General features: G+C 44.6%; 1 protein-coding gene across 1 annotated transcript; it reads right to left on the bottom strand.

Moving 5' to 3' along the window:
• Positions 1-230: 230 nt before the first annotated feature.
• POGLUT1 (protein O-glucosyltransferase 1) lies at positions 231-12945 on the bottom strand (the record flags this gene model as incomplete). The annotated part of the gene is made up of 10 exons (XM_010023903.1): positions 231-471; positions 1076-1132; positions 2118-2285; positions 4330-4388; positions 5144-5243; positions 6237-6296; positions 7825-7946; positions 10401-10536; positions 10978-11121; positions 12855-12945. Coding segments are annotated over 10 exons (1094 nt in total), but the record flags the coding sequence as incomplete, so codon positions are not given.
• Positions 12946-13139: the final 194 nt, after the last annotated feature.

Genomic DNA, 13139 nt, shown 5'->3' on the forward strand with positions numbered 1-13139 from the left:
CTTTAGGATCATTCCAAGGCAGGTAAGTAACTAAGTCCCAAACGCTAACAAGCCTCTTCCAGGCCTGACCATAACCGCCCCATTCAATAGCTATCATCATCCAGCATTGTGCTAAACGTTCTTATGGCAACAGTACGACGGGGTCCCACTGTATGGGAGTGATTTCAGCAGCCTACTGCTGCTCTCTGCAGTTCTAGGGTAAAGAATAAAAAGTCTGAGAGAACAAGAAAGAAGATACACTGATCTTCAGACTTCCAGAGAGATCACTCTGAGCTGAAGAAGCCTGGGAAAAAAAAGACGAAACAGAGAAGTCTCTACAGCTCCGTTTTCAGCCGTTCAGGAGCAATCTCACTGTAGCTCTTCTTCCTTTTCACTTTGTAAGTCAAGGCTTGAGAATATTCAGACAGCAGATGCTCCCAGTAGCAAGAGACATCCTCCATCTGCAAGTGCTCGGTGATGAACTGGCGTCCCCTGGAGACACACAAAGCACAGTCAGAACCAATTCCCAGTTCCTACAAGAGTCTTTGGGTTTGTTTTGCATGTGTATCAACTTTCACTCCTCTGTGTTTTCCATGAGAAACAACACACACTGCTCTGTCCCATCTATTTGAATTTCACAATCTTCACTCACAGCTCTGGCAGTTGCAGTGTTTTTGTCACCCTCAAGATGGTATTTGTTACGTGGGATAATAAATATCAGATCTCACACACATCAGACGCAGCCTGAGCAGCACCGAAGCATGCTGCTTCAGAAGCCAGTGACTGCCAGCCTACCTACATAATGCTACAATGCAGACACGGTTCCCAAGGGTCAGCTCACCCCCTTCCTAGAGGAAAGCTCCCAACCTCTGAGAGCTTTCAGTGGGCTGAACCAAAGACTAAAGCAGATAATTTTGTTCCCTGGTTCCCCCTGCTTGTTACACCTTCTCCAACCCTTCTGCTGTTACTGCGGAAGATCAATCATGCTTCACCATTTTAATATGAGGTTGTCTTTGATAGGCAACACCTTCAAACGCTGCATAAGCAAATGCTTAGGAAGAAGACTGCCCAATAGGCAGAAGGACACACAACTTACCTCTCTGAAATCTCTTGTGCTATGGCATCATTTTCCTTTACAAACTGCAACAGCTCCCTAAAATGAAGACCAACAAAAACGCTATGAAACAACCCACTCAGGGGAGAACAGTGTCCCTCAGCTAAACTATTGTGAAGGATGACAGCATGTCCAGAGAAGGGCACTGGAGCTGGTGCAGGGCCTGGAGCACAAGTGTGATGAGGAACAACTGAAGGAACTGTGGGGGTTTAGTCTGGAGAAGAGAAGGCTCGGGGGGACCTTATCGCTCTCTACAACTGCCTGACAGGAGGATGGAGCCAGGAGGGGGCCGGTCTCTGCTCCCAAGGAACAAGGGATGGGACAAGAGGAAATGGCCTCAAGCTGCACCAGGGGAGGTTTAGGTGGAGAGGAGGAACAATTCCTTCCCCAAAGGGTGCTCAGGCATTGGAACAGGCTGCCCAGGGCAGGGCTGGAGTCACTGTCCCTGGAAGTCCTCAAATGCCATGTAGATGAGGCCCTCAGTGACATGGGTTAGTGGTGGCCTTGGCAGTCACCACTGTTACCTTGGGGTAGCAGCTCAACTTGATGATCTTAAAGGTCTTTTCCAACCTAGTTGATTCTATGATTAAGGATCTACAGCCGAGCAAGGGATTGGTGCTCATCATTGCAAAGCACAGAAGAAAACTGCCCTTATTTGTTCCATTCCTGTTCTGAATGGCATGCTGGAATCTAGGAGCATTTTTGGCCTAGAGTTAAGTTCCTGTTCCCTTCAGTATCTGTTCTGCAGGCCACACTTGCACATTAAGTGCCTAGTGTCTGCTGATTTCAGTAAGGGCAACCAACCTACATACTCCAGTAAAACTGCTACTACCCAAGTAATATGAGCAAAGGACTCTTTGGTGGCAATAATACAGAGAAAAGAACACGAACTCCAAGAGCCTTTGTCAGGTTCCCAGGACTGGAGGCACTTCCTAGAACAATACAAACCAAAGCACCTTCCCAAACACAGGAGCTTTTTCCTGTGGCATGCAATGCTCCACTGGGCATGCTTGGGATCTCGCACCTGACATCAGAGAGGTCTGATCTGACGGGGATGTAGTGGACCCAAGGCTTCAGCTGCGGGTAGAAGAATTCCAACCACTCTTCTCCAACATGAAAGACAAGTGAGCCACACAAGAAAAGGTGCTTCAGCCGGAAACTGGCAGCCACTCCCCGGAAATTAAACAGATACCTTTAAAAGGAGAAGCAAAGAGAAGGGCCTGGTTACACTCCGTGGTTTGTGAGGAAATTCACTAAGAAACTGGGCTCTGAGCAGCAGCCAACCTTCCCCACAGGCAGCCACTGGGAGCGAGGGGATCCCCTCACACTGAGCTACACACCGGTCACTGAAACAAAGGGAAGATGTTTATCTCAAGCTACTCACAGGAAAGGTGAGCTGAAAACAAGGATGTTCTAGGTGAGCTTCTGTTGCCTGTCAAAACTGAGGGAGAAAAACAACATGTGAGGCTCTACTGCCTTTGTTGAACCAAAGGAAGCCTCATGGACAGCCAAAGCATAGATCTCAACGTGGATGCTGATCCTGTGACTCTGCAGCTTCAGAGACTGTCACCATGAGGAGCTTTATCCCAATTCTCCCATGTCTTCCAGTGAACTTTTCTGTTTGTTGCTCTGCTTTGCCACATCTGTCCCAGTTGGGGGTTTGTCTTTTCTTTTTCCTCTGGGATTTTGTTTTAATCTGAATCTGATTGTTTCATATTAAGTTGGGAATGCAACCCTAGGAGCTTAAGGAGGCTAGCACACAACAGATGGACTTCACAGATAACAAAGACTCCACAATTTGGTTTTCAGTATTTTCTGCCAAATCAGTAAAGTGCGCTTGAGTGGGGAGGATTTCTCTTAGCAAATTGTATCTCAGAGGGATGCTTGGTTGTTTACTTGCTTTTTTAAACCCACATTTCTCCAATTACATAGAAAGCTGTTCTTCCTGCGAGTAAAACCCCTCAGTACATATATAACTAATTTTTGAAGTCAAACATTTTGGGCTGGGGAAAGGGAATGCTTCTTTTAATGAAGCTATTTTGGGTGGAATGGTGCCTCTACATGATATATATTTTGTGTGAGATAGGAATTATAGCTGAACTTAGTTCAGCAGCAAGTGACAAGGAGTAAATCTGAACTTATGTTGTGTTCTTTATATCACCTGGGAGCTCAAGGCAGGCATGAGGAAATCAACAAATACATGTAGAGATGTAACACAAACAGTGGTCTGAAAGCAAGGAAATGCCTTTGTTGAATTCCAGACAGAGCTCCCACCATCCATGATGAGTCACTGAGCACTGCTCTCAGACAGCCTGCTGTAGCACCTACCCTGCAGGAAGCAGAGAGGAGTTCATGCTGACCCTACCAGAGAACAGTGTGTGAGAATGCCTCAGCCTGCACTGTCCAAGGGGCTTAAGAGGCAGCAGAAATGGGAAGCTTACGTGCAACAACAGAAGGGAGAAATTTGGGCAACAGTCTAGTGAATATAAAATGAGACAAGTCAAATGACATTTGCACAAAAACATAGATCCAGCCATATGACTGAGTTCTATCAGCAGATTCTATCTGGCAGAATTGTAACGAGGTAGTTTTAAAGCAAAAGAAGCAGCAAAACATCAGACATACAAGTGCATACACACTGAGCTTATATTTTTACATAGAAACCCACAAGAATATTACACCAAATCCCCCTCCCTAAAGCAGCTAAAAACCGTAAAAACCTTTGTAATTCAAACCCCACATTCTTTCAAACAACAAATGAGTCAATACTGTATCTGCTCAATCATATTTCAGGTTCTCTTTCACTATAAACATCCAGCATTTGCCTCAGTATGCATATGAAGACATGGTTCCTCAGTTTCCTGTATCTTTAAAGACAGCAGTGCTATCACTGTAGCATTAAAAAAGTTATTCTGGACACGCCACTTGGTACAGGAATATAAAGAAAAAATTACAGAAAGCCTTTTTGATTAAAAAGTATCTATTTGCTTATTAGTGATCTAAGACCTTTCCCCAAAGCACTTTATTTCTCCTGACCTGACAGGGGAAAGCTGGCACTGAAAGAGGCCATGCTAACCTCCCAAATCTTCAACTGCCTTTTACGCCTGTTCCCAGGCTTCCTTACCTGCATGGAGCTGGTTGCTGGAATTAGACCTTAAAATAAAATGAGACCTTACACCATACAAGGAAAGACATAACCTGCAGCCCTTGAACAACTTACTAATCAAAGCTCTTACTTGTATTTGCAGTGATCAACCAGGGGAATTTCCTTTGCAGGAGGCTTTCCTAATGTGTCCTTAAAATAAAGAGAATTTTAAAAGATCGGTAAGTTTTATGTGGTGATTTCGTATTTGTTTTCATTCTCAGTTAGAAACAAAGCTGAGATCTCAAAACCCTCTATTCCCACTTCTGAGAAAACCTTCTCTGGTGGGCTTTTAGAAGTATTATTAAGAATTCCCAGCCCTTCAAACAAGAAAAAGAGTTCAGTAAATTACACACTGCCTGTAAGCAAACGCCAGCACAAACACATTAAATGATAATGTTTAGCTGGCAACTACAGACTGGAAAACAGCTTGGGACAAAGGGCTATGTGAAGCCAAGTGTAACTGGATTAGCCAAGACTGTCTGGAGAGAGCTGGATTGTATAACTAAGTATAGAACCAAAGGGTTATCAGCAGCAGTTATCAGGAAGTTATCAACCATAAGACCAGGAAATGGAGATTACAGAAAAAGGTTTAAGAAGACTGACACCACCATACAGGCAGCTCAGGGATAGAAGGGGAAGAGTTGGCTAATTCTGTTGCAGTGGAAGAGGAGGGGAGTGGCATTGATTCATTTTCGTATGTGTGCTGGTTTCCTTGAACAAAAAGTGTACATGGAAGACAAACACTTGGCCTCCTCTAGAGACACCTTCCTTTCATCCTTCAGAAGTGTGGCCATCAAGGGGATTCTTGATGAAACCCCAGCAAGATCCTCCTCAATCGTCAAAGCCATCTTGCACTGCCACCTGTTCTGGCCTTCACACTCATGAGACAGACAACATCCACACACCTTTTCAGATTTCCAAGCCTGGTTTTTGGTGTACTCAGCATCAACAAGTTCTGGGTTTTCTCGGGACAGCAGAATGAGGGGATCTCTCTCAGGGCTTGTTCTGCAAAAGAAATGCCATCAGCAATGGTCAACCCACAAGATCCAACATAGGTAACAAACTACAGGGCTCAAGACACTGCCTCTTTACGAGGCTGACCTCCCTATGTGCCCCAAAAACATTATTAAGTGCCTACCATACAGTGTACTTCTGTCCAAGGGCATATTAGCAGAAGAGAATGAATTATGTATCCCGAAGTGATTTGAGGCCATTTTCTTTATCTCACTTAGTAAATATTTAATAGTATTATTTGAGCAATTCCCAGGCCAAACCAGCAGAGATGGTGTTTCCTTCAGGCTTTATCCTGATGGGTGCCAAATACTTTAGCTTTCTCTGACTTGGAAAGGAATTCAGAGATATAAGCATCTTCAATGCCAACACTAATTTAAAACACCACTGATAAACAAGGTTATGACACTCCTGAGACTTGCTCCTCATCACGTCCTGAGCCTACCTGGTATCTATCAGATCCTTCCCTACTGGGGATGGGGGAGAAACAAAGAACCGGATTTAACATTGCTTCCAAACTGTCACTGGAGGGAGGGCAAAAATAATCTCTACTCTCTTACCCCCCACCACTCAGGTGACTTAAAGCAAGAGTACTTCTGATTCAGTGTCAAGCACTTGCATTGCAAATACAAGTCTTCATAATAGCATCAACAGCAAATCTTTAAATGTGGATCGTGCACCCGCAGTTCCCTTCATAGAACGACTTGTTTCCTAGTGTGACAGTTTTACTCATTAAGGAATAACACATCAAATCCATCACAGCTTCTGTTTCCAATATTAGACTTTTATAATAAACTGGTTGCAAATGGCAATTCTTATTGAGAATCATTAATGGTGAAATGCTGCTGTACAGAATGTTTCACTTTCCTTGCTTTAAAAATAAACTACATTCTGGTTTGCACTTGTTTAGATACATAACATTCTGCACACAGATAGCTGTCACAGTGTATGTCAGCAGAACCTCCTGCTACAGGGAAATGTGCTCACCTGGATCCTCGGAAATATCCTTTAGAGATTTTTTTCATCCATGGCCATTTTTCTGCAGATCTGAAAATATTGTTTATACATGGCAATGAATGATTTAATATAACCAGGAAACAGCACTGTCATCAGTTGTCACAGCATGATCTCTTTATATTATTCTTCATTTTTCAATGGAAATCACTTTCTTCATTAGAGCAGAAAAACCTCTCAGCCAGATCCAATGAAACAGGCTTTCCTGTGAATATCTGGTTTAAGGTAATGCAATACAGGCTACTTTTCAGGATATCTTTCAGCCAAAACAGTGAATTGCACACAACCCCCTCACCAAACCTTTAAGGGCATTAAAATTTATGTCAAATTTGAATCCACGTTTTGTCCTGTTGCTTTCTTTTCCTGTAGTTCACTGAATATGGATAATGCAAAATGTGTGGAGTTTCTAACCACTCATTTCCCAATTAGAAAACCCAACGAAAGAACAACCACCAAGCAACCAACCCTGCCTATTGTTTTGCATTTAAAAGAAAGGGGTTCACTGTTTTCCCAAATAACTTTCCTTTTACATCTAAGCAAATCCTTCAGAATAGCTGTTCACATGTTTAATTTCTATCAGTGCAGTCACCTTCCTGCCTCTGGGGAACTCTTTGTGGCACTTTTCTGTTGCACCTGGTCCCCAGACTGATCAAGCTTTGCACCTACTTATAACCCAGTGACACAAGTGGGGTTCACTGAGAAAGCAAGGATAAGTAAATGCTTTGGACCTTCATTGTACCACACCACATCAGGCTTCAGCTATGATTAGCCTCATTGATCTTCAGATTTTGAACAGCGAAACACTCAATCTTGCATTCTGATGCCAGGTGATGGACATAAAGGTGGTTTTTCTTGTAATATATGTATGTTCACTCACTGTTGCACACTTTGTCACTCTCCATGGGAAACAGCCCCTTATTCTGCTAATAGTCAAAAATCCTGCCAAAAGAAAGACTCCCAGTCAGAAACATCTTCTGTCTAACTCTCAGCCCAGTAACGACTCTTGATTCTTGGGAATGATTACAGGTTTCTCTATTGCACAATGACACTCAAGTAAAAGCAGATCTAAAGGAGGCTTTCCTTTACCCTTCCAGAAGCTTACACAAACATCCTGGATCATCCCTGCAGTGAAAAAACCACAGCTCCTAGAGAAGTAGTTGAAACAAAGGAAAACATTTCCATATGTCAGGGTAGATGTCTGCAGGCAAAAGATAACTGCTACTTTATTGACAATCCCTATCCCAGCAAAAATGATAGTAATCTGGCCCTGACAACATGAAAAATGGGTATATTCTGTCCTCTGCATTTCTTACTCAAGTGCTGGAAACAGAAAAGCTAATTATAACTTCTAGTTACATCATCCAAGGTTTCCATGGAGAATTCTTATACAGCACTTAGGCTGTACGTAGTTAATGAGAAGCAATAGGACACATCACGGGCCAACAGACCTGTGGTCTTAGACTTCAACACTGGCCCAACGCTGCCCAGTGCTTGATGGCTTTTACTGTGATTCTGTCTTCCACTAAACCTCCACACACACATAATCACTTCCAAAACCTACCTTCTGAGGTCCTCTCTCATGAGGTCCCAGCGACCTAAACCTGTTGGGTAAATTGGCCAAACAGCTGGTCCTCCTTCCCAAAATGTCCAGGCAGGATACATGATATCATTGTAATCAGGTGTCTTAAGAAAAAAAAAGAAGAGTAATGTAAGAATAAGGGTAATATCTACTTCAGTTTACTCACTGAGCCCACCAGTAATTCATGTCCCTTCTGGGAGTTCTTTTGGCTTTCTCCATTACCATTCCATGAGCAGCCAGGAGAGCTTTGCTGTCACCATGATGCTGCTGGGGTTCTTAGGAAGAAAATGCAGTAATGAAATGTTGCAATGATGTTAGAAAGGCTGCATGACAACATGGGACTTTCACACTAGAAAACAACAAAAGAGGTCTCTGATACAGCTGATGAGTAAACAGCAGAAGACCTGAGCTCCACTCATTTTTCTGAAGGCTTGTGCCTGTGTGTAGCTACAAATGTTATCTACTAAAGAGAAGTTAAGAAGCATTATTATTTCCTCAGACACAGAAGGACTTAGACTTTGACATTTAGGTTTTCCACACTCCAGTTCATTCCAGCCTTCCCAGAGCTCACTTAATTCACTGTAACAAACACCCAAGTCATGTAAGAATTTCATTTCCTTACTCCTATTTGGATGCTTAAACCCCTATATAACCAGAGGGAAGACCAGCACTTAAGTGAGACTCAACCCTTTCAGGAAACCAAACTGTAGGTCGCTTCCTTGTGCTAGTAATGAACTTCCTATACAATTATCCATCTACCTGTCACCTGGAGATACTGCAGAGTCCAAGGCCTCCAAGGTAGTCAGCAGGTTGGTGTACATGACATATAAACAGGGGCTGAGGAATGGGTTTGTTCATGCACAGAAGAGGAGGCTTGGGGGAATCTAAATGCCATCTCCTAATGGGAGAGTTCAGAGAAGATGGATCAGACTCCTTTCAGAAGTGCAGAGTCAGAATGAGAGGCAACAGGCTTTGATTACAAGAAAGGAAATTCTAATTAGATATTGGGAATATGTTTTCACTCTGACAGAGATCAAACACTGTCTGAGGACACCCTGCTTGCAGAGATGCTCAGATCTGGTCAGAATGTAGCCCAGAGCACCCAGATTTAGCTGGTCCTGCTCTGAGGGTCAGGGTGACCTCCTGAGACCCCTTGCAAGTGAAATGAGTGTGTGCTTGTATTATCTGCTCCTTCTCAGTCTTGGTATAAACAGGCACTGACAAGAAACCATGACAGCTCCTCCACCACCACTCCAGGGCCAGCCTTCTGAGATGGAGAATAGGATAATCCTTCAATCCCTTATGCTTTCAGTCTTAGCACCCTGTACCAGCATCCTGGAGCCTTCCACACAAGGGATGGTTAAATGCGAGCTGTGCCTGGATCACTGGGTTTCACTTATGGACAGGGCTGAGGTTCCAGTTCAGAAACTGGACAACAGTGACTGGAGAACTCAGTTTCTTGCTGGGTCCTGCAAGGCACCCCAGGGCAGGATGATGAATACAGCTGCAAAGATTAAACTCCTGTAACCAGCTCTGCATCAGTCTAGGTTCTGCTGGCTAGAGCTAAGGATGTGCAAGGGTCAAGACAGTTTACTACTTACTAGCTTACTACTACATTTGGCAGCAAACATGGGTATTGACTGACAGTGCTTGCAACGCTGCTCTGAAAATCCAGAGAGTTTGATGGCTGGGGACTAGGCAATAGTTATGGATCATATTATGGTTCAGACTGCATAAGCTGAAGACCTGGTTTCAGAGTAAGATACTACAAGTTAGCAGAAACAGAACAGGACTTGAACTAGCAAGACAAATGTTTTACTGCCTCTTTTTGCATCTGACTTTCTGCTGGGCCTCAGCTATGGCCAGGGTCATGATCAGGGTTAGGTAGCAAGGGTGCAGGATTTGGGCACATTGGGCACACACTAAGGCACAGCAAGATTAGCTGAAGCTTGAGGTGTAACAATATTTTGTTGGAAAGGATGAGACACTATGCTACAGTCAGGTTTAACAACGGGAGAGGTGGGAAAACATATGGGAGGGCTCTCAAGTGTGGGAAGAGGGAAGCAGTGAGCGAATGTATCTCTGTGCGTGTGTGCATGTTTGCAGATGGAAAACGGTATCCAGGGGAAAAGGGCTCACCGAAGGCAAGAATACTGAGAGAAGAAAATCGGAAACACTTATCTCTGGTACCAGAAAAGAGAGGACAGCTGACTGATGATCAAAAAACCTCAACAATGCTGATAAACTACAGCTACAATTTTAATAGGGGCACTGTAGCAAATGACAGCAATGCTGGCACATATCCCATCCAGCTGTGCATCATTCCACTGTGGCAGACGTACAATTTTTGACCTGGAAGAGAAGCTAATGAGGGAAAAACTGTTGTGTTGATAAATCTGCAAGCCTGTCTGCCAGAAATCTGGAAGTAAAAGCAAACATAAAGAGCAGGCAATTTTGGCAAATGCAAAATCTGTGGGAACCATTCTCAAAAGTAGATTTCCAAGAGAAAGGAGAACGTGCATGACTCAGAAATGCTCAGCTTTTACAGGGGTCCACACCTTACTGAAGGAGAAGACTGGGATAATGGGTTTCATCCACGTGGGGACTTGGGGGTAGTCTCGCACATTGATGACCATTTCCATGTCAGGGAGGCGGCTGATGATCTCCAGAAGGAAGTGCTCAACTCCACTGCATCTGTAGAGAAAAGCCATATGGCAAAGAGCCATAAGGAGAAGGCAGAATCCTGGAGTCTCTTGCAGGCCTTTCCCTATGCACAGGCACAAAGGAGATGGCAAGACTAAGCCATACTAGGATGCAGGCTGGGAACTGCCTCTAGCAGCCTCTAAGCCGCAGTGCAGTACAGACTCCACTGAAACAACCCATTCTGGTAAATCCGACCTGACCTGCAGCTTTCTCTGGAATCCCACAACCAACCAACCCTTTGTCAACTGATGTGCCACAATGACATGTACCTCTTGCTACATTCAAGCCTCAAGCATCATTCTCTAGGCTTCTGTTCCGATAAGGAGTTCAGACTTCTGAAATATTATTGTACTCAATGACTTTCCACTTGGCAGCACTGGAAGCAGTGCTGTGTCCCAGCTAGGGTGACAAGATCTTCCTCACAGCACTTACCTTGCAGGGAACAAGCAGTCCTGCTCACGGTACAGTTTGTTCTTAATGATTTGGTAGTGTGTCCCAAGCTTCCGGCTCACCACATCTGACATTATTTCCTTGGAAATGCCACCTCGAAAAGGAGCCAAGTCCTGCTTCCAGACACTGAAACACAACAACCAGCTGTTAATATGCACAGTAGGGAGGATACTGTGCATTAAATTACTGCAGCATGCAGAACAGACTTCTAGCTAAAACAAGCTGTCAGTAGCTTCCAGGAGCGCTGCTACATGTAGTAGAATGGAGAATGTGATTTAAGTCACTTGGAAGAGCTGTTACTCAGAGAGTCAAAAGTCCAACCTTCACTCTTTGACTATGTGCTGTTTGCCCAAACAGAAAGCCCAGCACAGGACTCTGAGGCTAAATCAACATGGACAACTCTAGCTCCTCTGCCAGAAAGCACCTTACATACCCTGGCAGGTTATGAGTAAAAGTCTGCAACTCAACCTTTGAGTTGCAAAGTTTGTGCTCTGGCCTTCCATGAATGATGGGCCAAGACCAAATTCCTCACACAATGTCATGCTGTTTAGACATTTAAAAAAGAATGGAAGAGTCTAGTTGCAAGGAACAGCAGCACCCAATACTGCTGGGTGCAGTCCCAGAAGGACAGGCCTATGAGGCACATACTCTGTGACATCTACACATCAGCAGCGAGCTCCAGGAACACAGTGTGAAAACAAAAGCCTAGTGAACAGAAGAAAACACAGAAGGAGGATGCAGCTTCTATAAATTTAGTCTAAAGGTCCTCAGATCTAACTGCTTGGAGAATTTAACAAACACTGTCAGGTTGTAACAGCCACGGAGACATCCTCCCCACTTTTTGGCAGACACTGACTCAGTGCCTCAGTTTAATTTAGCACTGCTGGGGTGATCCCACTGTGAGGGTGGTCAAACACTGGAACAGGTTGCCCAGAGAGACTGTTTCTCTCTGTTTGCCCAGAGAGTTTCTATTCTATGAGATATTCAAGCCTGACTGGCCACAGTTCTGGCTGCCCTGCTTAAGCAAAGGGATGGACTTCACAATCTTAAGATATTCCCTCCAACTTCCAGGATTCTCCTATTTTGCAATCAGGTGGAAACCAGTAAAACCGGATAAAGAATTGCCATTGTGCAGATGGGCTGAGTACAGGATAAGGAGTCTGGCAGGGATGCAGATGTAACGAGTTTGAGAGCAGGAAGAAAGTTGCAGTTTTATGAACCATCAATGTCACTGTAGCCTAAGTGACAACTGAAAGGTAGCTTCTAAAAGCCCGCATGAAAGACTTGTCAGCAGCATTGCACTGAGTGAGAAGGCAGAAGTGGATTGTTAAGGTATAAATATCACCAGCTATGTGCATGGCTTATTGCATGATCATGTATGGGGGCACCTTATTGCTCCCTACAGGAGGGATGACAGGATGGAGAGAGGTGGGGGTTGACCTCTTCTCCCAAGCAACAAGTGATAGGACAAGAGCCTCAAGCTGCCCCAGGGGAGGTTTAGATGGGGATGAGGAACAACTCCTTCCCCAGAGGGTGCTCAGGCATAGGAACAGGCTGCCCAGGGCAGTGCCAGAGTCACTGTCCCTGCAAGTGCTCACCCTTAGTGACACGGGTTAGTGGTGTCTTGGCAGTCCTGGGGTAACAGCTGGACTTGACGATTGTCCTGTGTTCAGCTGTAGCAGTCATAGCTGAACCCAGGACAATGATCTTAAAGGTCTTTTCTAACCTAGCTGATTCTATGACGGCTGCAGCCTTAGAGCCCCAACATTCTCTACCTGATTCCCAACCATCAGTGCTGGCAAAAGTATTCCCTCTCATGGCCAGAGGCCTGTGCAGGCAAAAGGAAACCAGTCTCTCACCTTTGGTGGCAGCTGCAATTCTCCTTTACACATGGCTTATAGACTTCCACAGCTTTCTTAATGTGGTCTGTTATTGTTTTCCATTTGGCATCTAAAACACACAGGAAGGAAAAGCCATAGGAATCCATCCCTTACAGCACCAGAGCAACTAGCGGGAGCTGAACAGCATTCCCGGTCCAGCTGACGGTAGCGATGCTCCAGGGTCCCACAACACACCCCGGCACTGTTCCAGTCCCTGCAGCCCAACGAGGGGATGCTTAAAGCAAGCGGGGGAAAGAAGAGCCG

This window comes from Nestor notabilis, unplaced genomic scaffold (genome assembly GCF_000696875.1).
Source record: "Nestor notabilis isolate BGI_N333 unplaced genomic scaffold, ASM69687v1 scaffold4721, whole genome shotgun sequence".
Taxonomy (NCBI): Eukaryota; Metazoa; Chordata; class Aves; order Psittaciformes; family Psittacidae; genus Nestor; species Nestor notabilis.